The sequence below is a fragment of the Herpailurus yagouaroundi genome, unplaced genomic scaffold, assembly GCF_014898765.1.
Source record: "Herpailurus yagouaroundi ecotype Mexico unplaced genomic scaffold, PumYag 295, whole genome shotgun sequence".
Taxonomy (NCBI): Eukaryota; Metazoa; Chordata; class Mammalia; order Carnivora; family Felidae; genus Herpailurus; species Herpailurus yagouaroundi.
This window is the reverse complement of record NW_024412512.1, coordinates 266,056-293,946: the sequence shown is the minus strand read 5'-3', so window position 1 is coordinate 293,946 and position 27,891 is coordinate 266,056. Positions and strand designations below refer to the sequence as shown.

General features: G+C 64.5%; 3 protein-coding genes and 1 long non-coding RNA gene across 5 annotated transcripts in view; 2 read left to right on the top strand and 2 right to left on the bottom strand.

Moving 5' to 3' along the window:
• GPX4 (glutathione peroxidase 4) overlaps positions 1–488 on the bottom strand; it is a 2,358-nt gene extending 1,870 nt beyond the window's left edge. Inside the window, exon 1 of the mRNA XM_040461740.1 lies at positions 359–488. Coding sequence (XP_040317674.1) covers positions 359–442 — 84 coding nt within the window. The 5' untranslated portion in view covers positions 443–488. The remainder of the gene's footprint in view (positions 1–358) is intronic.
• A 420-nt stretch (positions 489–908) lies between these two features.
• Positions 909–2,667, top strand: LOC121021419 (uncharacterized). The gene is made up of 2 exons (XR_005786533.1): positions 909–1,264; positions 1,882–2,667. It is a non-coding gene; the product is annotated as an uncharacterized LOC121021419 (long non-coding RNA).
• Positions 2,668–5,935: 3,268 nt separating this feature from the next.
• Positions 5,936–11,417, top strand: POLR2E (RNA polymerase II, I and III subunit E). Its single transcript, XM_040461739.1, has 8 exons — positions 5,936–6,066; positions 7,088–7,262; positions 9,055–9,170; positions 9,729–9,809; positions 10,371–10,429; positions 10,524–10,602; positions 10,726–10,806; positions 11,034–11,417. Exons 1-7 carry the CDS (start codon positions 6,010–6,012, stop codon positions 10,789–10,791), a joined length of 633 nt encoding a protein of 210 aa, XP_040317673.1. The 5' UTR covers positions 5,936–6,009; the 3' UTR covers positions 10,792–10,806; positions 11,034–11,417.
• A 3,911-nt stretch (positions 11,418–15,328) lies between these two features.
• Positions 15,329–27,452, bottom strand: ARHGAP45 (Rho GTPase activating protein 45). 2 transcript variants are annotated; one of them, XM_040461869.1, is made up of 23 exons: positions 27,135–27,452; positions 25,912–26,239; positions 23,244–23,387; positions 22,938–23,022; positions 22,782–22,854; positions 22,616–22,679; positions 22,386–22,523; positions 22,243–22,307; positions 21,968–22,078; positions 21,799–21,879; positions 20,177–20,359; positions 19,857–19,994; positions 19,578–19,768; positions 19,350–19,474; positions 19,194–19,277; positions 18,924–19,010; positions 18,658–18,830; positions 18,142–18,330; positions 17,911–18,048; positions 17,572–17,798; positions 17,291–17,483; positions 16,497–16,605; positions 15,329–16,177 (listed from the first exon to the last, which is right to left on the bottom strand). In XM_040461869.1, the coding sequence occupies exons 1-23, from the start codon at positions 27,222–27,224 to the stop codon at positions 15,861–15,863; spliced, it is 3,333 nt and encodes a 1,110-aa protein (XP_040317803.1). In that variant the 5' UTR covers positions 27,225–27,452; the 3' UTR covers positions 15,329–15,860. The 2 variants fall into 2 exon arrangements, with proteins under 2 accessions (XP_040317803.1, XP_040317802.1); XM_040461868.1 differs by lacking the exon at positions 27,135–27,452 and adding an exon at positions 26,929–27,067.
• Positions 27,453–27,891: the final 439 nt, after the last annotated feature.

The following is a 27,891-nucleotide window of genomic DNA, read 5'->3' as shown; positions in this document are numbered from 1 at the left end:
GTGCCCCAGGGCCGCGCCGGGGGGACAAAGGGCCGGTAGCCAGGGCGCCCGGCCGCCCGTCTGTGACGCCACCGCGCGGGGCCCAGGGGAGCACGGGGCGGGGGAGGGGCGGTGACGCCCCGCGGCGCGTGACCCGGGGTTTCCAGCCCACCGGGCGCCTCCCGTTCGCCGGGCCCCGGCCGGGGGCGCCAGCGGCCGAGGGTGCCCAAGCCCCCCCAGCCCCCTCGACGCAACCCGGAGGCGCCCATCGGGGGTCCCTCCTGCCCAGGCCTGCTCCCGAACGCCCCCCGCCCGAGTTCTCCGCGGCCCCGCGCGCCTGCCCAACGGCCCGTCGGCCCGCCTCCGGTGCCCAGCTCACCATGGTGCCGGCCAGGCCGGGCGCGGCCACGGCTCCGCACAGCAGCGCCGGCTTCAGCAGGCGGCACAGGCGGCTGAGGTTCATCGCGGCGGCGGGGGCGCCGGAGGCAGCGACTCCTCCCCTCGCCGAGCCAACCAATGGACGCGCGCCGGCGGGCCTGGCCTCCCCGCCCTAGGCCACGCCCAACAGAGCCCTCATTGGTTGTACGCGCAGGCGGGGCGGACGCGTGGTGACACCAGCCAATGGGAGGCCGGGGTGAGGGGCGGGCGGGGTCGGGGCCGGGCCGGGCTGGGCTGCGGCTCCGCGGCTCTGCGCGACTGCGCATGCTCGCCGGCGGGGAGCGCTGCGAGGTCCGCGCAGGCGGCGCGGCGCGTTGGCGAGTTTAGGACGGTTATCCGGCTGGTTGACCTCGGCACCGCGGGATGCCTGACCACTTGAGATAGTACTGGAAACACGTGGTGGGGGGGGCTCGAGCTCCCAGAAATATCGCCCAGCTCTTTGAACACTGGAGGTTTTCTTTTAAAAGTAAATAAAGTCAGTCGGGGTCAGACTCCCGCTCACTGGAGACTGCGGTGTCGCTGCGGGGGCGCCCCGCCCGTGGGCCCAGCGAAGGCCGGGGACCACCCAGCGGCGAGCGCCCGCCGTTACAAGCAGCGCGTGAGCCCGGGGCCACTAACCAGGCGACGGTTAGCGGGCCCCTGTGGCCGCGAGGACGCGCAGGTGTGTGCGGGGCAGCGGCGGCACACGCCGGGGGAGTAGTCTGCACACAGTGCAGGCGTGCTCGGGCATTTGGCCGAGTCGGTCCAGAAGACAGAACCGCCCGCTCTTGGGAATTGAGCCAAGGAATTCCTCAGCGGCCCGGCCGCCCCCACTCCCAACCCTGCCTGGACTTTGACCTGTGGACCAGTGGGTGTTTTCAGCTTGTGCTACAGCGCACTTCTTATCCCCTTCTCGGATCCTCCCGTGAACATTGCTGCAGAGACGGGGGTGGGGGTGGGGGGGGTAGGACTCTCGGCTTGGTTCGCTTGGGGGGCGCCAATGAGACCCCCTCCCACCCAGGCTTGCCAAAGGGCAGAGCTGGGGCCCTTGGCCTTGCGCCACGCTTAGAGGTAGAAGTGCAATGAAATGAGGAAGCCCATTCCGACGGCCAGGCCCTGTCTTGCACAATGGCCTTCACGTGGCCTCCTCCCTCCAGTTCGGCCACCAGAGGCCCACTTGTCTGAGTCACCTCCTGGAAGAGAGCCCCCATAGTCCCACCTGGGCAGCCTCACTTCTCAAGAAGGAGCACACCCCCCACCCCCCGCGCGCCGCCCATATTGCTTCCTCCCTGGAACCGTGGGGTGTCACGGGCACATTGGGGAAGGACCCTGTCTGGCCCTGGGGGAAGACTTTTGTTTTCACTTTTGCCGCGGTTGTGACCTGTAACTTTGTCATAAAGATGGCCCCCGAGGCTGTTGGTTATTGCAGGATGGGCCAGAGAAACAGCTCAGGGCAACGCCCTTGTGGCCCCCCCCCCCCCGCAGGAGGGGAGTGGTGGAGCGAGCTGGCAGCACCCAGGTCCTGAGGTGGCCAGAGGCGGAGACAACAACCCACGTGGAGGCCAGCCGGAGCTGCCGGTGGGGCGTTCGGGCTTCACGGCTTCTGCCAGAGACACTCCGTCTCACAGAGGGGGCCGTGGAGTCTTGGGAAAGTCTCAAGGCTCCAGGAAGCCTTCCCTGTGGTGGCCTCAGTTCCTGTGTGTCCCCAGTGAGGGGGCTCATCTGGCCACTGGCGAGAGGCCTTTTCAAAGTGGAAAGTTTTTCTAACTGAGATAAAATTCACATAACATAAAATCCACTATTTTAGCCCTTTTGAAGTGCACACTTTTTTAAGATATTTAAAATGTACAACCATCTCCGCTAGGTAGTTCCAGAACATCCCATCACCCCAAAGGAAACCCAGTCCCCATCATCAGTCACTCCCTGTCCCCTCCCCCAGCCCCCGGCCCCCACGAGCCCCTTCCTGTCCGTGGAAGAGCCTGTTCTGGAAATTTCACACACGTGGACTCACACCCCGTGTGGCGTCTGGTGTTGGGTTCCCTCCCCGAGCGTCGTGTGTTCGGGGTCCGTCCACGGGGCGGCGGGGGTGGGCGCCTCGCTCCTGCTCTGCTCGTGGCCAAGCAATGTTCCCATTGGTGGTGGACACGGTGTGTTTACCTGTTCATATATTGATGGAATTTGGTTGTTTTGAACTTTTGCCTTTGTGATGCTGTACAAGTGTTTGTATGGGCATACATTTTCATTTTTTAAGTTAAAATTTTTTTTCTTTAATTTACACCCAAATTAGTTAGCGTATAGCGCAACAATGATTTCCAGTAGATTCCTTCATGCCCCTTTCCCATTTAGCCCATGCCCCCTCCCACAGCCCCTCCAGCAAGCCTCTGTTTGTTCCCCATATTTATGAGTCTCTTCTGTTTTGTCCCCCTCCCTCTTTTCGTACACTTTCATTTCTCCTTGGTATGCACCTAGGAGTGGAATTGCCGGGTCAGATGGTAAGTCTCGTTTAACCTTGTGAGCAGCCGCCGGACTGTTTTCCATCACTGCATTTTATTTATTTTTTTAATTTTTTTTAATTTTTTTTTTAACATTTATTTATTTTTGAGACAGAGAGAGACAGAGCATGAACGGGGGGAGGGCCAGAGAGAGAGGGAGACACAGAATCTGAAGCAGGCTCCAGGCTCTGAGCTGTCAGCACAGAGCCTGATGCAGGGCTCGAACTCACGGACCGTGAGATCGTGACCTGAGCGAAGTTGGACGCTCAACCGACTGAGCCACCCAGGTGCCCCCATCACTGCATTTTATATCCCCACCCAGGAGCGTGTGGATGGCGGCCAGAGTTCTGGACTCAGCCTCGGCCATGTGATACAGCATGGCGAGAGGTGCGAAGGAACAGCTTGCCACTCTGTGTCTCTGTGCCCTGGCGCTGAGGGCACAGTCACTGGACTCTGAATCATCAGAATGATGCTCAGGCCTCGGCAGCCTCTCTGGGGTCCTGAGGCCCCCCTGGCCCCGTGAGCCCTTTCTCCTGTCTCTTCTGTGCCCTGTGGAACAGCAAGACTACCTAACATCTACACACTCACTACTGTATTCACCTGCCACCCATGCCTGGGCCCTCTTGGGGTACTATCCGGGCCACCTTTCCTTGGGGCCGGCCTCCCCCCGCCCCCAGGTTCCAACAGTCCTGCCTTCTCCCCTTGCCAGATCTGCCTTCACGCCAGCGACCTAGACAGATGCCATTTCTCCCATCTTAAAACCGCTCCTAGCTCCCTCTCCCTCCACCTTTGGCCCCCCTCCCCTTGGCATTCACGTCCACATCTCCAACTCCTTTCCTCTCATCCATCCCACCCTGGCCAGGCCCCCTCCTCATCTGCCCTCCTTGGGGTCACCGAGCTCCCGTCCAACCTTCACATCTGCTCAGACTCAAACTGCTGTTTCGTGGCTTTGATGGTTGCTCTCTCCCTGCTCCTCCTCCAGACGCTTTCTTCACCTGGTGCCAGGGCACCTGGCAACCTCCTACCGCCCTTTATTCTACTAAGGAGCACTCATGTAACACTGCTGGTGCCAGGCGCTGCCATCATTAGTCAAGCGCCCTGAGAAGTGGGTGCTGTTTTTGTCCCTGTTCTACGAGGCAGGGGCAAGGGAGGCATTTAGGTACAAAATTGTTAAGGGATGTGCCTCGGTTCACATAGCCAGGACTGGAGGCCAGGCCACTGCTTCAGGATCTGTGTCCCGCTCTGTGCCTTTCTGCTGCTTCTTCCCTAAGGCTCCAGTCCTGCTCTCGGATCTGTTTGGTGACCGCGCCCAGCCTCCGATCTCCAAGTCTGCTGCACCGCCCCCCCCCCCCCCCTCCCAACCTTGGACTTTGCCCTGGATTCCACTCATATCCCAAGGTCTCCTTGATATCTCTCCTTGGGCCGCAAGGAGATCATTTCTTCTTTCTTTTTTCTTTATTCTTATTTTTTAAGTAATCTCTCTGCCCAATGTGGAGCTTGAACTTCTCCTCCACCAACTGAGCCAGCCAGGTGCCCCCAGAGCCCCTTTCTTTCTTTTGTTTTAATTTTTAAATTTTTAAATTTATTTTTGGGAGACAGAGAGAGACAGAGCATGAACAGGGGAGGGGCAGAGAGAGAGGGAGACACAGAATCTGAAGCAGGTTCCGGGCTCCGAGCTGTCAGCCCAGAGCCCGACACGGGGCCCGAACCCACAAACCGCAAGATCATGACCTGAGCTGAAGTCACACGCTCAACGGACTGGGCCACCCAGGCGTCCCTCCAGAGCCCCTTTCTAATCTGTCACCCACACCCCTTTCTAATCTGTCACCTTTCTAATCTGTCAACTGGCCTGTTGGCCCCAGTCAGGGCTGCTCTGTTCTCCCTCTTCCCTCTCTGTCTCTCTCTTCTCCGTGTCCCGTCCATCTGCTAATCTGTGGGCTCCACCTTCAGAATACCAGGACTCTGCCCACTGCTCTGCCCAGGTCATCCTCTCCACCCCTCCTTGGTCTCCCTGCTCAAACACTGAGAGTGACTGACAAAGTTAACCCAAGCTTTTCAACCCAAGCAACAAGGCCTCCCAGGGTTTGCCTCACTGCACTCTTCAACCTTCTGTCCTCTCCTCCCCCCACAGGCCTCCTTGCTGCCAACTCACCAGGCAAAGTGCAGCCTCAGGGCCTTTGCACACACTGTACCTTTTGACAGACCTTTCTATAGACATTCCCACAGCTTCCTCCTTCTCTTTGGGCTTTTGCCAGAGTCTCTCTCGCTCCTTGCCTTCCCTGACCTTCTCCCCATTTGAAACTGAAAGTCTCCCACGTTGCTTAACGTGGTCTACCTTTTCTTCCATAGCATTGTCACCTTGTAACATTATCGTCTGTTGTGCTCACCGTTTCTGTCCTGTGTCTCCCTGGAATGTCTGTCTCTGAACGTATCGCTCGATGAGAAGCTCCTGAGGGGCCTCCAATGGGGCGAGCGCTGAGCTGGGGGCAGGGGTGGATGCGCAGTGGGGGTTGCGGGGAGACACAGGTGGGAGCACCTCATGAGCCCAGGAGCTATGCCAGGCTCCTTCCAAGCACAGCCGTCCCTTTAGACTCTCACCTAACCCTCTAAAACGGGGACACTTTATTTCCATTGCACAGAAGGGAACACCGAGGCTCATGGGCATTAAGTTGGACGCGGCCCGCAGCACCTGGATGCATATTTACAAAGGGCCTACAAAGTTGCTCGGCCCTCTAGGAAGCGAGGAGACCGCTGCCTCCGTCCGGCCTCAGTTTCCCCTCCCGTAGCTCGCCTCCGCCTCCCACGATTCTAAATCCAACTCACAGAGACCAGCGTTGAGCGGAAACCACAACTCCCGAGAGGCCCTGCGGCCAAAGCCACGCGAGAACTGCCGAGGCGAGAGTGGGCGGTTCCGTTCGCACGCCTCTCGCGCAGCCAACCGCCGCTCTCTGAAGGCCCGGGCTGCCCTTGGCGCTGCCGCTCCCGAAGGTGTCTGGATTCAGGCGTTCGCTGTCGACAGCCCTCCACGAGACGGACTGGGGGCTTGACAATGGCTCGGCGCAGGCGCAGTCGGCGAGGGTACTGCCGGGCTGGGGCGCGTTGACGCGGAGCGGCGGCGGCCATGGACGACGAGGAGGAGACGTACCGGCTGTGGAAGATCCGCAAGACCATCATGCAGGTGAGCCTGCTCGGCTAACGCGGCGAGGTCGGACCAGGACGAGGTCCCTGCGGCGCGCAGCGGGGCCGGGGCGCGTGGAGGACGGAGGGGCCGACGGCCTGTGGCCGAGCCGGGAGTCCGGCGGTCCCGGGGCGGGGAGGAGGGGGTCTCCCTCGAGCTGGAGAGAGACGGCGGACCCCTGTTCTCCCATTTGGGCCTGTTCCTGGAAGGCTTGGGCTCTAGCCCGGGTGCCTGACAGAATCCCAGAATCGGGGCTTGGGGGGAGCCCTGCTGGTCAGTGAGGGCGTCTGACTGATGTTTCTGTTCGGCGGCTACTTCACGGCCTCGGCCGCCACCTTTGAGCTCCTCGCGTTGTTCGGGACAACTAACAGCGACAGTCTGGCTGAGCGTTCACTGCAAGGCGTGCGGTTTAGCCGCCCGGTGGGAGGGGACCCGTGCGATCCCAGGCCTGGGAGAAATCCCGCCGGAACTAAGCCCAGGCGGCCGCGTTCAGCCTCTTCTTACCGCTTTGCAACGCTGCTCTATGGCAGGGACCAGAGCAGCCGTGCCCAGGGGCTGCGCTGGCGGCCCTGCAGGCTGTGGAGGGACAGTCAGGCCAGGGGTCTCATGGAGAAAAGGGGTGGGCGCGGGGCTGGGTAGCATCTCTGACCTTCCCTCTCTCCGTCTGGATCCTCTTCACCCACTGGAGGAGCCCTGGCCAGCCCAGCAGTGCCCCTCCCACCCAGACCCCAGGGCCGTAGCTCTGCGCCACCGCTTCCCGGTCACGGCCTGTCCCCGAGGCTCAGGATAAGGTGACAGTTGCGTGTGTGGCAGCTGGTTGTCTGGAGCAGCGCAGGGGCTCTCTCGGGGTGTGCCCTGGCCTGTGTCCCCACCTGCCCGTTTCCGTCTGACGTCTACACGCACCTGTCGCATCAGGCCCCCAAACCCCGTGTCCTTCTCTGCAGTGGCCTCATCTGGCCCGAGCTCTTCCCGCCAGCTCTCTCTGCCCTGAGGTCACTGGGCTAGCTCGCTCTCTCTGCAGCTCTGCCATGACCGTGGCTACCTGGTGACCCAGGATGAGCTGGACCAGACACTGGAAGAGTTCAAGGCCCAGTTTGGGGACAAGCCGAGTGAAGGGCGGCCACGGCGCACAGACCTCACGGTGCTGGTGGCCCACAACGACGACCCCACTGACCAGATGTTCGTCTTCTTTCCAGGTGAGGGCCGTGCTGGTCCTGGGCTGTGTGTGTCCTGGGGGTCACGGTCCTGGTAGAGCCATCGGGGGGCCTGCTCGGGGGTCCCATGGTAGCAGCTGCATGCTGTGTGACCAGTGTCTACACTGACCCTTTTTATTCTTCCCAGCCTGGAAAGAGAGCACACCCCCCCCCCCCCCCCGCCCTTTCACTGCAGACGATGACATTGATCTCTGACTTCTCTGAGCACTTTTTCCAGCTTCCTTCTCCTCGATCCCCTTCCCCAGTTTTTCTTCCTCGGCTGTGTTCTCCACCAGGATCGTCACAGGCCTCCCAGGGGGGCCCCCAGACCCCTCATGACCTGAGACTCACCTGCGTCCTGTCTGGCCCCCACCCATCAGCCCAGCCTCCAGTCTCCAAGCCTCCCGTTCCCTGCAGCCCCTTCCTGTGCTGCTGCAGGGTTCTGGCCCCGTCCCGGGCCCCGTCCACGCCCCTCACCGAGCTCGGGTGCCACCTCTTCCAGGTCGAGCGAAGAGCCCACCAAGGGGTGTCCCGGGCCCCCTGTGTCCCTCTGTCTTAGCACCTGCTCCACTGAGGCAGCCCGACTCTAAGGCCCATAAGGGTCGGGAGGCCGTGTTGTGGGGTGAGCACTTGGGGGCCCAGCCCACTGCCTGGAATCAAGGGGGGTGGCACGTTTACAGAATGGACCCAGCTGGTGCTTTGACAGGAAGCGTCCCCGTGTGTGAGGCGTGGTTATTGGAGGCATTGGTGCTTAACCACCTGCGTCCCTGTGGCGCTGTCTCAGCCTCCTGAGAGTGGGCGTCTGTGTTCTCCCGTGGGCCATAGCTCAGGACTGGGGTTCCTGCCGTGTTAGCCCACACAGCACCCCCGACCTGGCGGCTTGAGCGTCCGCGAGCGCTCCGCTCCCAGCGCCGGAGGCACGAAGTCTGACGCCAGGTATCAGCAGGGCTGGTGGTCTGTGAGGTGTCTCCTGGCGTGTGGGTGGCCGCCTTCTCCCTGTGTCCTCACACGGCCGCTTGCTCTTTGCGTCTCTGTCTTCGTGTCCTAGAAGGACAGCAGTTGGTTGGATTGGGGTCTGCCCCGATGACCTCGCGTAAATTTAGCGTTGTTTCCAAGTGCAGTCACGTTCGAGGTATTGGGGGTTGGGACTCTAACGTAAGGGCTCGGGGGGGGGGGGGACACGACTCAGCCCACGATACTGCCCGTCGGTGGAGCGAGGGTCTCAGGAGGGTGCCATGATGGAGCAGCGGGCAGGGGCCTGGCCGGGAGCCCCACGTGGGTCCTGGCACCAGGGGCTGCCCGTCTGCTGGGCTGCCAGAGTCCAGAGGTCCCATAGTGCCAGGCTCTGGGCCTGTGCGCCGTGGTGACCCGGCGGCACCCCACCGGCAGTGCAGGGACGGGAGGTAGTCTCCGTGGTGGGACGTCGGGCTCCCGTAGACCAGACGAAGCGCTTGATGTGGGCGTTCCCAAACCCTGGAACCACTGAGGCCCCGGACCACATGAGTCCCAGATCCTCCTTCCAGGAAGGGGTCCAGTAAGTCCGGGGTGCCAGGCCCCTTTCAGCTCCCCAGGTGACGTGGAGGCGGCCAGCCCCCTGCTCTGGGAGCCAGCAGCCAGGTTCCTGTCGTGCGTGTGGCGAAGCTGAGGCCTCAGAGAGAAGGGGCCGTTCCGGAGTGGCACAGGGACCCCTCGGCAAGGCAGAGCTAGCACCCGGGTGCCCGAGAGGGCGAGGGAGCCGGGCCCGCACGGCGAGAGGGGCCCCGGCAGTGCAGACCGCCGTGCGTTCTGTCCGCAGAGGAGCCTAAGGTCGGCATCAAGACCATCAAGGTGTACTGCCAGCGGATGCAGGAAGAGAACATCACCCGCGCCCTCATCGTGGTGCAGCAGGGCATGACCCCCTCTGCCAAGCAGGTGGGTGGGGGCCCCGCCGCCTCTCCTTCGGCCCTGAGCACCTCGCTTCCCTTCCTGCCGCAGCTCCTCACGGGGCCCTTCGCCCATCCCGAGGGGACCCCCGGGGACTGGGATCTGAGGAGGAGCGGTTGTCCCTTGCTGAGGGGCAGGGCCAGAGTGGCGGGGCGGTCGGCGCCCCGTCTGGGACGGGACGGGACGGGACGGAGGACCGGTAAGCACTCTCGTCCTGTGCTTGGGGGCTGCAGGGCACTCCCAGCCCCATCGGCTCGAGGACGAGCCCCGGGAGCGTTTTGTCAGATGGAAACACGCGAGCATCACCTGGTTGTCACCGTGACACCAGGCCGAGGCCCCCGTTGGGTGGGCGGGCTCTCCCTTTGGAGGAGCCCGGCTGCCTGGTGGTGGGTTTTGCTGAATTGCAGCGCTTGGCGGTTTATTGGGGTGTGAAAGCAAACCCTCTCTGGCTTCCCGCCCCCCCCCCCCCCCCCCGCCAGCCTCCAGGGAGCGAACGGTGGGGTGGTCCTGGCTCTTGGCTGTGCCTGAGGGCGGTCTCTCTTCCAGTCGCTGGTTGACATGGCCCCCAAGTACGTCCTGGAGCAGTTTTTGCAACAGGAGCTGCTCATCAACATCACAGAGCACGAGGTGGGGGCCTCAGGTGGGGGCTGCGGGGGGAATGGGCCCTCCTCCCCAGCGGGGGCTAGCGAGGGATGAAGGGAGGCTGGGAAGGCAGTGCGGGGCCCCACAGTCCCTCACCCGCTGGGGGATGGCAGAGATGTGGGCGTTTGCCTGAGAGTAGGACGGCAGTGGGGACGCGTCCCCGGGGCTGGATGCTCCCGCTTTGGGGAGAGCCGGTCCGGTGATGGAAGTAGGGCAGGGGTCCCTGAGTGTGGTCCCGGACGGGCCGCGGCAACATCACCTGGGAACTCAACCAGGAATGCAGAAACCCAGGCCTGCTTGGCCTGCACAGTCCGGAAGCCCCGGGGGGTGGGGGCGGGACCCCAGGGCTGATCGGCAGGAGGCGCAGTCTGGGGGACCCCGTCCACATGTGGAGGCGGGAGCAGGATGGGGCTGCGCCAGGACATCTGTAAACCCCGGCCCCTCTGCTTAACGTGGCGCGGCAAGGCAGCTGGCCAGGGCCCGCCCCGCACCCCTTCTCTGTGTGGGGGCTCAGCGGGGCCTGTCCTCAGCTCCTCCTCTTGGCAGCTGGTCCCGGAGCACGTCGTCATGACCAAGGAGGAGGTGACCGAGCTCCTGGCCCGGTAGTATCCTTTCAGCCCCCTCCCCTGGGCCCCCGCACCCCACTCACTCCCACCCTCGTCAGCTGAGCCTGGCTTTTTCCCTGACTGAGCTGCTCAGTAAACTCCGAGAGAACCAGCTGCCCAGGATCCAGGCCGGAGACCCGGTGGCCCGCTACTTTGGGATAAAGCGAGGGCAGGTGAGGAGTCCCGCCCCCCCCCCCCTCACCCAGGGCCCCCCCCCCCACTCCAGATCCGGGGTGGGCTGTGACTTCAGCCTGTGGGGAGGCCCCAGCCCCTGTTCTGCTTTGGCACCTGCGCAGGTGGTGAAGATCATCCGGCCCAGCGAGACCGCGGGCAGGTACATCACCTACCGGCTGGTGCAGTAGCCGCCCTGCTCGCAGGTGAGATGGCGCCTCTTGGGGGGGGGGGGGGTGCTGAGCGGGAGGGCCTGTCCGTCTCCGGCCCGGGAGGGAGCACACCGTTCCCGCCCACCGGGTTGTGGCCGGAGAGCACCTTCTCCCCACTGCCCGCGGTCCTTCGTGTGTCGTCCACTTGTCGCCGGGCTGGGAGGCAGCTGGCTCAGGCTCGCAGGACCGACTAACACGCCTTCGTCCCTCCTCTCGTCCAGCTGCCCGGAGTCCCTCACCCAGGCTGAGGGCGGCAGCTGGCCCGCCCTGTGGGAACAGTCACCCCAGGAACCTCCTCACTGCTGCTTCTCCACACCCCTGGGCTGAAGGTCTGCGTGTGGCCTCACCTGGACCCCGCGTGAGGGCGCCTCCGGAGCGAACGGGACGGCGCAGGGAGACCCTCTGGCGCCCGGTGACAAACCGCAGTCCCGGGTCCAAGTCTCTGGCCCCCAGCGCCTTGCTGTCGCCGTGTCCTATAGGGTGGCCCCGGGGACATCTGTGAGCCGCGCCCGTGGCGGCAGAGAGCGAGTTGCTGCTTGCTGCCAGGTGTTTTTAAGAATTAAAAGTATTGGAGTAAATTAAAGCGGCCTGTCTGGAAGTCAGAACGACCGACCGTTTGCGACGAGTGGCCTTGCCCGAGGCTGTAGGCCCTAGGCCCCGCCGGGGGGACTCCGCCCCCTTGTTCTGTGGCGCCTGCTGCCCCGGAGGGTGGCCGTCCTCTCTCGTCCCTGTACCCTGTACCGAGCCTGCGGGGGGGGGGGGGGGGGGGGGGACAGCGGGCATCGGGCCCTGTCCACGTGCGCGAGGCAGGCAGTGCTGCCGTGTTGCTTCGACTTGGTTTCCTGCTGCTTTTCTCGCGCAGAAGTTTGCAGTGAGATCACCCAGCGTCCTCCCGTTACCGTCTGATTTCAGGAAGTCTTCCCCAGGTTTGCTTTTCTTTCTAATAACTGCTTTATCGGGGTGTAACTTATGTGCCACACAAGTCGCCTATTCGCAGCCCACCGTTCAGTGGCTCTTAGTGTTGTCAGTGTTAGAACTTGTCACCCCAGAGGAAACCCCGTCCCCATCACCACTCATTCCTCCCCACCACCACCCCGGCCCCCCACGAGCCCCCTTCCCGTCTGTGGATGAGCCCGTTCTGGACGTTTCACGCACGTGGACTCACACCTCGCGTGGCCTCTCGTGTCTGGTTCCCTCCCTGAGCGTCGTGCATTCGGGGTCCGTCCGCGGGGTGGCGGGGGTGGGCGCCTCGCTCCTTCTCGCGGTCGAGGGATGTGCGCGTGTGCCGTGGACATGTGTGTATCCATTTGCCCGCCATTGGACGGCGAGTTCTTCCACGTTTTGGCAGTTACGAATAATGTTGCTGTGGGCATTCACCACGAGTTTCGCGTGGACGTGTGTTTTCATTTTTCTCGGGCGTGTATCTGGGAGTAGAATTGCCGGGTCGCCTGGAGGCTGGTTGCCCGTTGGGGAAACCGCCCGGCGGTCAGCACCGCAGCTGCCCCACGTCTTGTCCGCACACCCCTGCCCTCTGCGTCCTCGCCGTCGCCCGGGCTGCTTTTCCCTGACGCCTGGCCACGCTGAGCAGCGTTTGTGTGCTTACTGGCCACTTCAGCGTCGTCTTTGGAGGGAGGTCTGTTCAGATCCTTCGTCCGTGGCAGGATCGGGCTGGCTGGCTGGCTGGCTGTCCGACCAGGCTGCAGGTGCTGTTGGTTCCCGTGTGCAGGTGTGTTATATACGCTTAACACGCACAAGTCCCTGGTCAGTTACGCAGTTTGCGAGAGCTTTTTCCGTTTTTTGTTTTTGCAAACGTCTGTTCCTAATGTTGGTATGTTTACACGTGACCTTGACTTCTGGGATTTGCTCCTGGGCTTGGTATGACTTGGGGATGTATCTTTCCTCCCTGGGACGGATGGTGCTCTTGATACTGTGAATGCCTAGCGGGTCCTTACTGCCCGAATTGCCACACTCCTCTGGATTCCCAGGTGGACATGGGTCTGTTTCAAGCTCCTCTTGTCTGTGGATCAAGCCTGGTTTTCCAAGTGACAGCTTTGTAGCCTAACGGTGGTACACGTCTCCCCTGTGCCTCCGAACGTCCGTACGTTGTTTGCCAAAGGAAGCCAGACACAGACGGTCACGTCCCATGTGACTCCACTCACGGGGGGGTCCCGTCCACAGAGACAGTAGATGGTGGGAGTGGGGGGTGTGGTGGGGGGCGGGGAGTCAGTGCTTCGTGGGGACAGAGTCTCAGTTTCGGGAGATGGAAAGTTCTAGAGACGGATGGAGGGGGTGGCTGCATGACAGTGTGAGTGCGCTTGCCGCCCGTGAGCTGCGCGCTTAGATGTGGTACGTATTCCGTACATTTTAACCACAGTGGAAAAAAACACAAAACGACTTGGTTATTGTGTCCTTCCCCCCACAGTGGGGTTTTGTGTTTTGTTTCGGTTTATCGATACTTAGTTTGTGTGTTTTGTTTTGGGGGGGGAGCATAGCTAGTTACTGAGGTGTAGCTGACAGGGTGTCACTGGTTGTGCACCTGAAATTAACGTGACTCTTGGCTGTTGTTGAATATGGACTTCGTACAGGAACAGGGGTGCCTGGGGGGCTCTGTTGGTTAAGTGTCCGACTCTTGATTTTGGCTCAGGTCACGGTCTCACGGTCCCGGGAGAATCAGGCTCTGCACTGTGGGATTGCTTCTCTCTGTCTGCCCCTCCCCTGCTCACGCCGCGCTTTCTCAAAATAAATGAACTTAAAACGAATGTGTAAAAAATGCTTTTGCTTTTGGTTGAGTTTGCTTGGTGTCTGAAGCCGGGTGCAAACCTCTGGCCCATCTGCACACGAAGGACTTTGGACAACTTGAAGCTCTGTTCGAAGTCGGCAGAGTCCCGGGCGTAGAGGCCATGGACGGTGCAGGGGGTTTTTTGTTGCCTCAACCTCCATGCCTTCCTTTGAGAACTCATCCCTTTTGGGGACCAGATCCTGGCTATGCCATTGAGTATAACCTCCCTAAGATTGGTTCAGGTTGGGCTGTTGCTCAGACACCTGCCTCAGGCCTCATGGAAGAGGTGCCCCCTCCTTGGATACGGGTGGATTGAGGAGGAGGGGGGCCCCGGTGTTCACATGGCCCCAGGCCCCTGTGACATGCTGTGAGCTGGGTCAAGCCTGGCCTGAAGCTGGCCCCAAACCAGTAAATTACCAGGCACCTCATGAACAGCATCCAGAGGCCTTCGTTTACAGGCCTGGCCAGACTTCAGGGGGAGGCTTTTCGTGACCCTTGCTGTTTGAATAATGCCCGTAAGTGGAAAGCTGCCGTCTGGCTGAACACAGAATACAGTTAAATGGTCTTATCTGAGCTTTTTAACTTTTTTTTTTTTTTAATTTACTTATTTTGAGAGAGAGCCCACGAGCTGGGAGGGGCAGAGAGGGGGAGAGAGAATCCCAAGCAGACCCTGTCAGCGTAGAGCCTGACGTGGTGCTCGATCCCATGAACCAGGAGATCGTGACCTGAGCAGAAATCAAGAGTCTAAAGTTTATTTTGAGAGAGAATGCAGGCAGGGCAGGGGCAGAGAGAGAATCCCAAGCAGGCTCCACACTGTCAGCACAGAGCCCAACGCAGGGCTCAGTCTCACAAACTGAGATCATGACCTGAGCCGAAATCAAGAGTCAGACGCTTAACCAACTGAGCCAGCCAAGCGTCCCTCTTCTGACCCTCTTAAAGCATATATAGGGTGGGCGTGCTCTTTTCCGTGAAGAGCCAGACCATAGGTATTCTCGGCCCCGGGCCAGACGGCCCCTGGGTGCTTACTCGGCTCTGCGGGGACATGGGCAGCGCGTGATGAGGTTTGGCTGCGTGCAGTTCCGCGTTGGGCTGTTTGCCGGCTCGGTGATCTCCGTTTCCAGATCTTTCTTAGCTGCTGCCGGGGAGGGCCAGGCAAGCTGTTGCAGAGCATTCTGACCGGCACCGCTGCTGCTTTCTAAGCCTGGGGTGCGCGGCAGGTTCCGGGGGGCTGCTCTGTGTCAGGAGGGGAAGGCCCCTCCTGCCACTTGTGTGTCTTGATGGGCGCGAATTCCATCTGCTTTTCCGCTGCATATGAAGAGTTGGATCTTCCCAGTGCCCAACCGTCCTCGGCCCTCCGGCATAAACCCAGCTTGGGGGGTGGTCTCTGAGCTGGGTGGGGGGGTCAGTAACAGGAATTGGGGGCAGGGGTCCTCTTCTGCTCCAGGCTGAGGGTTCACAGTGCCGTCTCCGAAGGTGGCCACAGAATTTAAACCTGTTCCTCAGGCACACTGGCCCCGTTTCCAGGGCTGGTGGCTGCCACACTGGACGGTGAACGGACAGCATTTCTTTCATCTGGAAGGTTCTACCGAACGGTGCTGGGCTAGAAGTTTCTACGAAGTGGTTGTTTGAGGTTGTGTCTGCACAGCTGGTCTCAAAGGCCACTGGAGCTCACACAGCTACAGTGGAACTTCTGTGTCCTCTGTGTCCCTACCCCCAGCCTGCCACCACCAGAGAAGATAGGCTTGGATTTTAAACTTTATTTTAAGCAGAGTAAATGTGCATGTGAAAGATGTACATCGTGACCAAGATGGAGCTCACCACGTGCCTAAACCCCAAGCGTCCCGACTCGGTTTTCCAGGAAAGCAAGGGCGTGGTGCTGCCACTGGCCGCTGCTGTCTGGCTTTCAGAGTGGCCTTCGGTGGTGGCCCAGCGGTGAGAGGTCAAGGCAGAGCTTGTAGGCCCACAGGGCAGCTGGCCCCGGGGGCAGGGCCACGCGGCAGGGACGTCCGAGGCTTCTCTGAGCACACAGTCAGTCCCCAGACGACTGGACAGCAGGATCTCCCAGCGTGGCTGGGTCGGGTCGCCAGGGCACACAGGCAGACGGAGCGGGCTTCGGCCTCACCCACGTGCCCCGGAAGCTTCTGGAAGAGGCAGCCGGCAATGCCCTCACCGGTATGGGCTTGAAGGAAGAGGCCTCCCGTGGCCTCCCGGTGACTGGACACCCACAGGGATGGGAGCCGGGAACACACGGCGTGCCCCGCGCCCCAGCCTACACAAACTCGGGCTGCCTCTCGTGGCCGGTGCCCGCTGCGATCTGCCCACCGTGGAGCCACGTGACGGGCAGTCCGACCTCGGCCACATTGTTGCACTGATTGGTGTTGAACTCGGAAAGCTGCTCTGCCAGGCCCTCTCCGGCCCCGGCCCCCAGCTGCTCCTCGCTGCCGCTGCCCTGGGCCTCCTCCACGCTGGCCTCGCTGCCCTGCTTCTCCAGGAAGCTGAGGCGGTACGCGCCCCTGCCCGCCGGAGACGGCAACTCCGAGGCCTCCTCCCCCTCGGAGTCGGAGTCGTTGGAGGCCACTTGGGATTCTGCGAAGCCAAGGAAGGTGGGGTGGGGGCAGAGAGGCCAGTTGCGCCTTGACCAGGAGGGACCTGGGGTCCACCGCCTGACCTGCCGTCCTCTCGCCCGGCCCGCTCCCCGCCCTGGGACCACCCACCCGCAGGCCGAGGTGCGGGCTCAAGGCCCAGGGCACCCACGTCGGTGTCTACAGGATGCCGCAAAAAGGCGTCTCTTTGCTGGTATTGGCAACAAATCAACAGTTGATACAGGAGATGTCCCTGCCCATGGGGCATGTGGCCCCCTAACACCGCACGGTCTGCCAGCGGGCACCCAGGCTGCCCCGCTCACCTGGACCCCCGTCCGCAGCCTCCTCCCGCAGCGGGAGGGCAGCCCCTGCACCTGCCTCCGGGCACGGCGCCTGCACCCCATCCTCAGCCCGCCGGTCATCCACGTCCTCCTGTGGGCGGCAGAATGTGGTCAGCCGGGGTCTGGGATTCTGGCCCCTCCCAGGCTCTCCGTTCTCCGTCCGGTTAACTAAACACCCGGCGCGCGGATGGCCCGCTGCCACTGTGCCCGGTGGCGCTAAGCAGCTGCGACTCGCCCACGTGGGGCAGGAGGCCGCAGGCGGCAAGGCCGAGGTCCCGTGTGGACCCCAGTGTGCCCTGCCGCCCCGAACACACACCCCCTGGAAGAGGGCCTTCCGCGGGGACGGGAGCACAGGAGCACGAGGCTCGAGAACAGAGCGGACGGGGCTGGCAGACAGGAGATCGGTGGCACGAGATTGAAACCCAGCAGCCAGGTGAGCTGGCAGGTTGGACCCAGCTGGGCAGCACGCGAGCGTGAGGACGTGCTGTAGGTGGCACGGAGACGGGAGACCCACGGGGCCGGGCCGAACGCGAGGTCCGAGGTGGGCTCCGGAGGCGGGGGCACGGCCACAGGGCCTTTGCACCAACAGTGGCTCTCCCTCAAGGGTCGAGCCCTTCCTCCATCAGTTCTTTGCTTAAAAGATGCCTCCAAGGCCACTTCTGACCACCCGGCCCGAAGCAAGCGCGTCAGTCATTCTGTCTCCGGCCCGGCCCCCTGCTCAGGGCGGGCAGCCCTGCAGTCTGCCAACACAACACCCTCCCCCGGCCCCCAGGCACCTCGGGCTCCTCCTCGAAGACCAGGTCGTAGTGGGCGATGAGGGTCTCCACGATGCGGGCCTGGTGGGGGTAGTCCACCAGGGAGGACAGGGACACGGTGGCCTCGGTGGGCCTTGGCCGCAGCAGCGTGGGTCCAAACACGATGCCCAGGTTCCCCGGGGTCATCTTGTTGTCCTGCTCCACCTCCACGATCCTGGGGGCCACGCGGGCGCGGGAGCAGGTGTGAATGGCTCCCCCAGGCCCCCCCCCACAACCCGGACCCCTGCCAGGCCGGCCCTCACCTGCGCAGGTGTCGCAGCAGGTACCGCAGCGTGGCCCTGTTCTCGGGCGGCAGGCCCTGCAGGCGCTCCCGCAGCCGGCCCGCCATGGCCACGGCTGCAGCCTCGCTCTCGGCGGCGTCGGGCCAGCCCCGTGAAGCCGCCTTGGCCTCGGCCTCCGCCTTCAGACTGTCCTTGGCCAGCCCCACGAGCTCGTGGTAGAGGCGGAAGGAGATGAGCGGTTCGGGCAGCTGTGGGTGACGGGTCGGACGGGGTCAGAGGCCCCCCGGCCCAGCAGTACTCCTCCCCACCCCCCACCCCCCGCCCACCCCCGGTCCCGGCTCAGCGGGCACCCGGCCCCACCTGGCGCAGGTAGAGTTTGAGGACGTTGCTGACGTCGTGGGGCGAGGCCTGGGACAGTTCCACCAGCTCCTTGCCGTTCTCGAAGTCCTGGCACAGCTTCTCCACGCGCGTTTTCACCCCGTTGACACGGTAGATGCCCTGTGGGGGCCGCGGTCAGCACGGCCCCCGCCCGCCGCCCCCCCCAGCCCCCCCCCGGGACGAACCCCCCGCTGCTGCCCCGGGGCTGGTCACCTTGGTGTGCAGCGCCCGCCGCTCGATCTCACCGATGCACTTCTTGACGATGAAGGGCACGCCGTCGGGCGTGCCACGGGCCGCCTGGCCGAAGTCCTGGCCGAAGAGCTGCAGGCGGCCTTGGAGCTTCTTGTGGCCGCACTGGATGGCCAGCGTCTCCAGACACTTCTTGTGGCAGGCCAGGCAGCACTGCGGCGGGCGGCGTGTCAGCGGCCCCCTCCCGGTGCCCTCCTGACCCTCGCTCGTGGCGTCTCCGGAAGCGCCACCGCTCCCGGCTCAGTCTGTCTCCTCGGCGGGGGCACACGCCTGCCTAGGCAGGTGCCCGCCACCCCAGCTCCTTCCTTCCAGACGCCTCGCTTTTCCTGCCGACAGCCCGGCGGTCCTGCCTCCGGGCCCTGGGCGCTCCCCCGGGGCCCTCCGGTCTCCAGATGCTCCCCTCTGCTCCCGGCTGAGCGGGACCCCCCCCCCCCCCCGCCCCGAGCACGTAGCCCCAGCCGTCCCCCGAGCTCGACCCACCTCCTCGCACTCGGCGCCCTGGAAGTAGACGTAGCTGTTGCACTCCCTGCACTTGGCTGGCGTGCGCAGCTTCCGCAGCCGGTGCGTTCGCGCCGCCTTGGACAGCCCCACGTGGCGGAAGGGCCCGCTGGGCACGGCCACCGGCAGCTCGGGGGCCATACCGTTGAGGTCGGCTGCGGGGCGGGGCGAGCAGTGAGCCTCGCGGCCGCAGGCCAGCACCGGGCCCACCGGCCTCCCCCTGACACCGGGCCCGGGGGGCCCCTCACCCTGCTCGAAGGCTGATGACTCTGCGCTGCCGTCCTGGTCCGCCAGCTCCTCGCCGGATGACATCCGCTGCAGCTTCTTGAAGTCCCCTGCACGGGAGACCGGCGTCAGGCACCCCGAGCCACGAGGGACCCTCCCCAGAGGGCTCACGGCCGCCACAGCGTCCCATCACCCCCCCCCCCCCCCCCCCCCCCCCCCCCCCCCCCCGCCGGCAGGGGGCCGCCGCCCCCCGCCCGCTGCCGCGGGCGCTCGGCAGGCGAGGGCCTCCTCACCTGAGCCAGGGCCGGGGTCCAGGCTGCCGTCGGAGTCCGCGGTGCTGCTGGGCCACGACTTGTGCACCTGGTGGCCACGCCCACCTGCAGAAGGAGGCGTCTCCAGTGGGGGCCGCGGGGAAGCCACGCCCACCCCGCACTGCGCCAGGCGCTCACCCCTGCGGTCCTTGGCCAGCGCCCCCTCGGTGGGCCCGCTTTCCTCCTCGGGACCGCCAGCGGCCTCCGTCCCCGCGGCGTCGCTGACGTTGAGGCTACCCTTCCGGGCGCGCATGACCGGAGACCTGGTGGACCGAGCCAGAGGGAGGGGACGGGACGGGACGGGGGTCACGGAGGCACTGCGGGCGGGAAGCCCGGCCCCCGCGGGGCCCGTGCCGCTGGCCGTACCAAGTGTTGGTGGAGACGTAGGGCTCGAAGTCGTAGCGCACGTCCGGCTCATCGCCCCGCTGCAGCTGGCACACGTGGGAGGCGTACTGCTGGCCGGGGTCGTACAGCTTGCTGCTCTCGCACAGCATCTGGAAGTGCACGGGCAGCGGGGCCGTCTGCATGTGCATCATCTGGTAGTAGGAGATGGTGGCCTGCGGCGGGCGGGCGGGCGGGCGGGTGAGCCGCGCCGACCGGGCCCAGGGCCCCCCTGCCCCCCGTGGCCAGAGCGCGGGGCCGCACCGACTTGATGGTCTGGTCGCTCTGCCGAATGACCTCCTGGATCTGCCGCAGCACCGTCACCTTGGCGTCCTCCAGCTCCTGCTTCTGCGTCTTGGCATCGGCCACACACGTGCGGTACGTGGCCATGGCCTCCTCCGCCTGCGCGGGGGCAGAGGGGTGCCCAGAGATGCCTCAGCCCGGCCTCGGCCCCCGGGACGTCGCCAGGCCGGCCGCAGGAACCGCGGCGGCAGAACGGGCTGGGACGCGTTCCCACGGGACACGCAGCCTGGGCCGGCGCCGCGGGGTTCTGCCGCCAGGGCCCCCTCCTTGTCTGCGCTCACCTTGTTCTTGGCCTCCTCCTCCAGACGCCTCCGCTTGTCCAGGGTCTTGGAGGCCGCGGCCCCGGGCCCCGTGCCTGCCTGCTCCTCCTCGGCCTTGGCCGCCAGGAAGCGGGCCTTGCTGTGGTCCTCACAGCGCTGCCCGTAGCCCTGCTTGGCCTTGCGAAGGTTGGACTCGGCCTCTTGCTGCGGGCAGGAGGGTGAAGGCGCCAGTCCAGAGCCGGGCTCCGGCTGGGCTCCGCCTCCCGGCCCCTGTCCCCGACCACCCCCATCAGCCACGCACACATCTTGTGCCCACGGCCCCGTGGGGCAGACAGAGGCCCTACCCGAGAGTGCACAGGAGAACAGGAGGGGACGCCTGCCTACGGACCCTGGGAGGAACGGGCGTCCGGGGTGCCCACGTCACAGCCCCCGCAGCTGAGACCTCCACCCGCCCCCCCCAGAGTGGTGGCCACCCTCCTCTCACTTCCCCTCTTACGCAGGAGAGGTGTAAAGCCGCCCCAGCAGGAAGCCGGGCGCCCCGAGGGCTGGTCAGAAACATGGCGAGTCTTCTGGGGGCCACGCCCCAGCCCGCGCTGTCAGAGGCTTAAACGTACAGAAACTAGCTTGTGCGGATACCAGGGGAAACGTGGAGAGGGTCTGAAAACCATTTCGCTGTGGGAAGGCCTTGAACACGGGACACAGACCCAGAAACCACACAAGAAAAGGCCACCGCTGACACGCTCAGGCTTCTGGCCGGCAAAACAGGCCAAAGGTAGAGTCAACAGTCAAAGACGATAAACCGGGGGTGGGTGGGGGGGGGGTCCATAACTCACATCAGCAAGGGCTGAGATCATGTCAAGAGCTCTGACAAATCAGTAAGAAAGAAAGAAGGCATCATCCAGCCCAAAATGAGCAAAGGGCAGGAAAGAAGTGTTTCGAGGAGGGAAGCAGAGGGAGCTCAGGAGAGGCTCACACGTTCACACCCTCCCCCAGTCGTCCCGCTTTGGGCACCCATCGGAGATACATGTCCGGTCGCAGGTCCGAGAGATGGACGCGAGGTGTCACAGCGCTGGTGTCGGAAACACCAACAGCCCAGCGGTGACGGGAAGGTAGCGGTAGGATTTAGTGAACTAAGTCCAGTGGCCTCCACAGCTGAGCACCTGGAGCGGAAGATGCTCCCCCCCCCAGCCCCCCGCCCCCCGCCCCCAGAATGAGGTGCCCAAGCCTCCGGCCACGGGACGGGGTGTGAAGGGCCAGGAGCAGAAGAGCCAACCCGACACACTGGCGAGCATACGGAAGGGGAGGGGCGCTTGCTGGAAGGCGGTGGGGGGGGAGGTTTTCACTGAAGGCCCCGTTAACGTAGCTGGGAAACACACAGATGCTTCCCGCTTTGGAAAAGTCTGAAACCAAACTGGGGGAAGGGACGCGAAGGAAGCTGGCGCTCGCACCAGACCCGCTGCACCTGCGCGGGGGGTGGGGGGGGCGCACTGGCTCCCCACTCCTCCCTGCACCGCTGCGGGTGGCAGCCCGGGATCTCTCCCACGCAGGGCCCGCGCCCCCCTCGGGCGCCGCTGCCAGCCTCCTGCGGGCCCCGGAGGCCGCAGCGCCGGGCCCCTCCCACCACCCCGTCCCCGCCGGCCTACCAGCTTCCTCTGGGCACGGTGCCATGACTCCTTAATCTCCTTCCTGCGCTTCTCATGCTCAAGCCTCCTCAGGCTCAGGGGCTGGGGGGGGCGGGGCACAGACCGTGAGCGAGGGGGGCCCCGGCACACCCCCGGCCTGCCTGCCCGCCTGGCTGCCCGCCCGGCCCACCTGGATGAAGGTCTGGTTCTGCAGCGTGCCCACCGCCTGCACCATGTTGTGGCCGAACTCCAGCTCCTGCTCTAGCGCCAGGGAGTAGATGGACAGCAGGGGCATGTGCGGCTGCGGGGTGGGGGTGGCGGTCACGGAGGAGGGCCCGGGCGGCCCCCCTTCCCCGGGCCGTCAGCTGCCGCTGGCACCCGCGGCGCAGGCGGGGGGGGGGGGGGGCTTCCCTGTGGCCCCTCTGGGGGGCGTGGAGACGCACACCCAGGCCCCAGGGATCCCACCTCCTGCATGACGCTCTGTCTGCAGCTATGCACGATCTTCTGCAGGCCTTTGGCGAAGTCCATCTCTGCGGGCGGGGGCGGCGTGAGTGCGGGGCTGTGGGGGCGGCGCCTTCCCCCGGCCCCGCACCCCGGGCCGCTCTTACCCAGCATCGTCCGCTTCTCCAGGTAGCCGATGAGGTCCTTCATGTACTTGGCCATGTTCTTGGCATACAGCAGTGCGGCATCCACACCGCCTTCGCAGCGCTGCAGCAACATGTCCACCTCCTCGGGGGGCAGGCAGCCTGCGGGGCGCCCGCTTAGCCGGGCCCGACGCCCCCCTCCCTCCCCGCCCGCCCGTCGGGCCAGCGCCTGCCCGCCCGTCGTCGTGTCTCACCGTCACAGTCGTCGGTGCTGGGGGTGGAGCCCTCGCTCCCCTGCGAGTACAGGCTCTCCATGGTCTGTGTGGGCGGGGGACGCGGGTGAGTCGCCCCCCCTCCACCCCCCGGCAGAGAGGGACGGCCCCCAGAGGACACGGGAGTGACTCACCCCACCCTGCTCACCTGGCTGGGGTCCCCAGGGGGCACCGACAGGAGGGTGCTGCTGTCCACTTCCCCCATGAGGAACTCGGACACGCTGCAGGGCAGGGCAGGGTGAGTGCCGAGACACATGCGGCCCCGGGCCCCCCAGCCTCGCCCCAGCAGCCCCACGGCACTCACGTGCTACTGAAGGAGACAGCGATGGTCTCCAGGGCCTTCTCAAACTCCCGCTTGTCAGACTCATTGTTGCACTCGTAATGGAAGGCTGGCGGGCAGAGACAAGGACGAGGCGGCTGACCCACTCCTGGAGGTGACCACCCCTGCCTGCGGCCACCTGAAGGGAGCTCCCAGACCAGGGGAGCAGGAGGGCAGCTGTGCCCGTCAAACTGCCGTGCGCCCTTCACAACCCGCTTCGAACGCCCCCTCCCCCAGGCAGCCCTCCCCGGGGCCTCTGGAGCCCTCGCCACCCTGCCCCAGCTGGCTGACCTCTGATCTTGGCAATGAGGGTGCCTGCGGCAGTGAGCGTCTCCACGGTGTTGAGCAACGGGAACCTGGAGATGATCTGTCGCATCACACGAAGGGCCTCCCCTAGGCACTCGTGGGCCAAGGGCCGGCGGGCCTCCAGCAGGTCTGTGGGGCACGGTGGGTGTGAGCAGGGAGGAAGCGCCTGGCCCCAGGAGAGCCAGGGGCCTGCCCCCTCCTCAGGGCTCCTGTCCCAGGATGGGGAGACTGAGGCAGAGGTGGGGAGGGCAAAGCCCACTGTGGGGCCTCAGGTGAGGCACAGTCTCTCTGGGCTGCGGGCCGGGGCCACAAAGGCCAGACCACGGCTCAGGCAGTCCCTTCTCAGAACTTTCTCTTCATGTCCTTCAAGAGACCAAACTCCTGCTCGTCCTTCAAGCTGCAGGCCTGGTGCCCCCTCCTCCGTGCAGCCCACCAGGCCCCTTTCCTGCCACAAGCTCACGGGGCTGCTCAAGTTTCTGTCCAGCTCTGGACCTGCCCTGCCTCCTGCCACGATCTGCTCTCCCCTGCCAACCACCCCGTGAGGCAGGGGCCATCATCATCCCCATTCTGTAGATGAGGAAGCCGAGGCACAGAGAGGGGCAGGGCGTTCTCAAGGATGATGGAGCTTTTCTGTGTTCACCAGCTCTGCAGGTATGAGAACTCCAGACAGGAGGACCCCAGGTGGCCTTATCTCCAGGGCAATGGGGAGCCATAGAAGGTGCTAGAGCAAAGCGGGGCAAGGGCAGATCTGTGTTTTGGAACGTGCCTTTCAGTGCCCTCCATAAACAGTTTTGTTTTTTTAAGATTTTAGTTTTAAGTTATCTCTGTACCCAACCTGGAGCTTGAACTCACAACCCCAAGATCAAGAGGCACACACTGTGGGCACCTGGGTGGCTCAGTCGGTTAAGCACCCAGTTTTGGCTCAGGTCGTGATCTCGTGATTCGTGGGTTCAAGCCCCACATCAGGCTCTGTCTGCCTGGAGCCTACACTGGATTCTGTGTCTCCCTCCCTCTCTAACCCTCCCCTGCTCACTCTCTGTCTCTCTTAAAAATAAACATAAAAGAAAAAAAAAATACAAAAAAGCCACACGTCTACGGGCGGAGCCAGCCAGGCGCTCCCCCACAGTCTTCGTTACCGTGTGTGCAGACGACACTGTGTGCAAAACACACGCCATTGGAACCACAGGAGTCAGTGGAAGGAGAAGGGCCGACCGCAGACACGAGACACAGAGGCAGCCTCACCTCCTGCAGCCCCCGCGCCCCGACTCCGAGTCTGGCAGACGACGTTCAAGACACCAGGTAGAGCCTCGTGGGCACGGAGGACCCCACTGAAAGCCACCTCCGGGGCGACCCCAGCACCTCACGCCCAAGCACACGCTCGCTGCCTAAGACAACTTGGAGGGGGGGGGGGTGGCTTCAGGAAGCCAGGGAAGCCAGCCATGGGGGGCGGGGGGCACAGGCACACCCCTTCCCGAGAAGGTCCTTCCCCACACCTGCACCTGTCCCGGCCCCGCAAAGCCCAGGTGCCCCGGACGTGCTGCCAGCCGGACCAGGGGACCCTGCACTGTCTCCTCACCTGGGGCTCCACCCAGAGTGGGTCTTACTGTCCTCACAACCATCACAATACGCCGAGGACATCGGACCCCCGCCAGCTACCCCGCAGGCCCCGTCGTGGCCCCATTTCACAGAAGAGACACCTGAGCTCAGAGGAGGAGGCCCAGCAGGGGAAGGGCCCAGACTCAACCCACATCCTCTCTCGCAGGTGCCCAAAGCGGGTAGAAGGGCGCCCCTGCCCCGGGCCCAACCTCCCTCAGGACGCAGCCTGGCTCGGCCCCGCCCAGGCCCCCGGCCTCCAAGGAAGCAGAGGGATCAGGATCGAGAGGAACCAGGAACTGAGATTAGAGAGTTTCCCCAGGAAACAGCTCCGGCCCCCGCCTGGACCAGATAACCCTGGGGGGCTCCCACCTCCCGACCAGCAGGGCCAGGCCTCCGCTGCCGGGAAAGTCGGATCCCAGCTCCCGCCCCTCCTTGGCTGGAAGAGCCGGGGGTCAGGGCCCGACGAGGGGCCTCTGTCTCCTCATCTGTAAAGCGGGCGCCTGGGGGAGCGGGTCAGAGCACTTGGCACGGTCCTGGCACTGCGGTTTCTGGGAGGAGCGGGCAGGGCCACGGGCTGCGCACGAGGTGCCAGGGACAAACAGGAAGCGGATGAAAATAACTCGGCAGGAAGCTGGGCCGTCAGCGCCGCACGCAGGAGAAAACAGAACTGCCATCCCGCAGGCCACTGGCTCCCCCTCGTCCCCCCGAATCTGTCCCCGGCCAGACCTCAGCCCACCTCCAGTCCACGCGGGTTCCAGCCTGCAGGGTGGACCTTGTCCAGCCCCGGCTCTGACACTTCCTGTGGTCCCCCATTGCCCGCAGGATCACATCTGGGGTCCTTCACCACACGCTTCACACACCCCGAAACCTGTTCCCCTAAGCACATCTCCATCTTGGGTCTGAGCTTGCACACGTGACGTTCCCTCTGCCCCGGTGCCTTTCTCTCCTGGTGGCCACCCAACTCCTACACACCCCTCGGAGCCCTAGCTGCGGTGGCATCGCCTTCTGAGCCTCGCTGACCCCCCACCCAGGCCCCGGGGCCCCTGCTGCTTCTCACCCTCATGCAGAACGCACTCCTTGAGCTTCTCCAAGCCTTCGGCAAAGCGGCCCACGTCGGCCAGCAGGTGGGAGATGTCCTCCACGGTGTCGGGGCACGGCCCCTCGGGGGGCAGCTCGGCGGGGCTGGTGGTGGTCAGAGGGCTGCGGTGGCCCCGGCCTAGCGTCCAGGTGCTGGATCCGGACAGCGGGAAGCCAGCGGCGCTGGCATGGCGGCTCAGGCTGGTGGGCCGCTTGAGTGTACCCGTGGCCTTGGCATTTGAGGCTGCGCCTGGTGGCTCCAGGCTGGGTCCGAGGGACACATCAGCCCCGTCTTTCCTGGGCAGCTCCTGGGAGGGCGGGGGAGGAGGGTGACGCAGGTGCTCCGGCCCGGGCACCGCCTCAGTTTCCCCAGAAGCACAGCGGGGCTCCGGAGGGTCTTCGGCCTGACCCCACGGGGATCAGAGGCCAGAGGTCAGAGGGCTGAGATTTGGTGCCCTGCCCCGCCCACACCTGTTACCCAACATCCTCTTCCCCAGCTCTTTCACAAACAACCGTCTTTGCCCAAACCACAGCCAGGGGTGGGGCCTGCGAGGGCGTGGGGGAGGGGCACCCCACTTCCTGGTGGGGCAGGGAGGGGCTGGGAGGGGGTCCTCAGCCCCTGCAGCCCCCTCTGGCTGCTGCACACACACCTCCTCCCTGGTGGAGATACCTCTGTCGATTCCTGTAGACCCCCAAGCCCCACGGACACGCCCAGGCCTCGTAGAGTATCCCCAAACTTCGTGGCTCTCCAGACCCGAGAGAGGCACCCCCCGGATCCTGTGTTGTGCTCTGCACCTCTAACCCTCGGGCCCAGTGGTTGTGCTATGGCTCTCAAACCCCGACGGCACCACTGCCCCCAGGTTCCCTGACCACCGCCCTGCGGAGCCCCAGGCCCAATGCCGCCCCGACCCGGGCACCCTCCCACCTACTCCCCGGGCCCCACGGCCGGCCCTGGTCCAAGCAGAGGGATGTGGGGGTCGACCCAAAGCGCTCCTACCGTGAGCTGAACACCAGGGTCCCGGCCTTTCCTGCGTGGCCCATGCAGTCCAGCCCGGTGGGGGCTGTAGCTGGCGTGAGTCCCCCGCCTGCCCAGCATGGAGCTGCTGGGCCCCCAGCACAAGGCGCGCGCCCCTGGGACCCTGCCGCCTGGGGGTTACTCCAAGGCCCCCGCCCGCTCTGCGCTCCCCAGAGAGGCTCACTCACCCCCAAGGGCTGTGGGCTGGGGCTTCCCGCCCGGTTCTTTTTGGAGATGGAAGGGGTTTTCATAAGCTCCCGCTTCTTCCTGGAGAACATGGTGGGACCTGGGCCCAGTGGCCCAAGACAGGAGGGCCGGGGTCACGCAGGCTGGGGGTCTCAACGCTGCAGCTCTCCCTCCTGGCTGCCTCGGGGCCACATTGCCGCCGGCCACCCCCTCCCCAGCTGTCAGGCCCACGTGACAGGCCCAGCCCTCATTGGCGGGCCCTCCCCCCCCCCCCCCCCCCCCGACAGGAAAAGGCCTCCGGAGGCGGTGAGTGACAGAGACGCAGACCTGCCCCCCACCCTCCCTGGCCTCAGCCTGGCCCTCCTCACAGTGGGCTTGAAGGTGGGGTCCCGGGTGCCACCCCCAGCTTCCGCTTTCGGGAGCTCTGCGCATGTGCCGGCCAGGGTGCCTGCGCCCTGCACTGATGCCCCGGTGCGTGGCGAGGGCACACGCAGACGCCCAGGCGCGGCCAGGAGTACGCACACACGCGTGCACAAGGACATGTGCTCGGACGTCATGAAGCCCGCACGTGGAACGGACAAGCCAGGGCTTCCCTCTCAGACCCTGACCTTGGACACACGCTATCCAGGCCGCCCGTTCTCCCTCCTCTGGCCGCCGGGCAGCACAGAGCACAGCAGGCCACCGTCCCCAGCCCTATTCCCACAGTCCGGGGACACACACAGACCATCACACTTATCAAGCAGCAGCGCTGACGAGGCG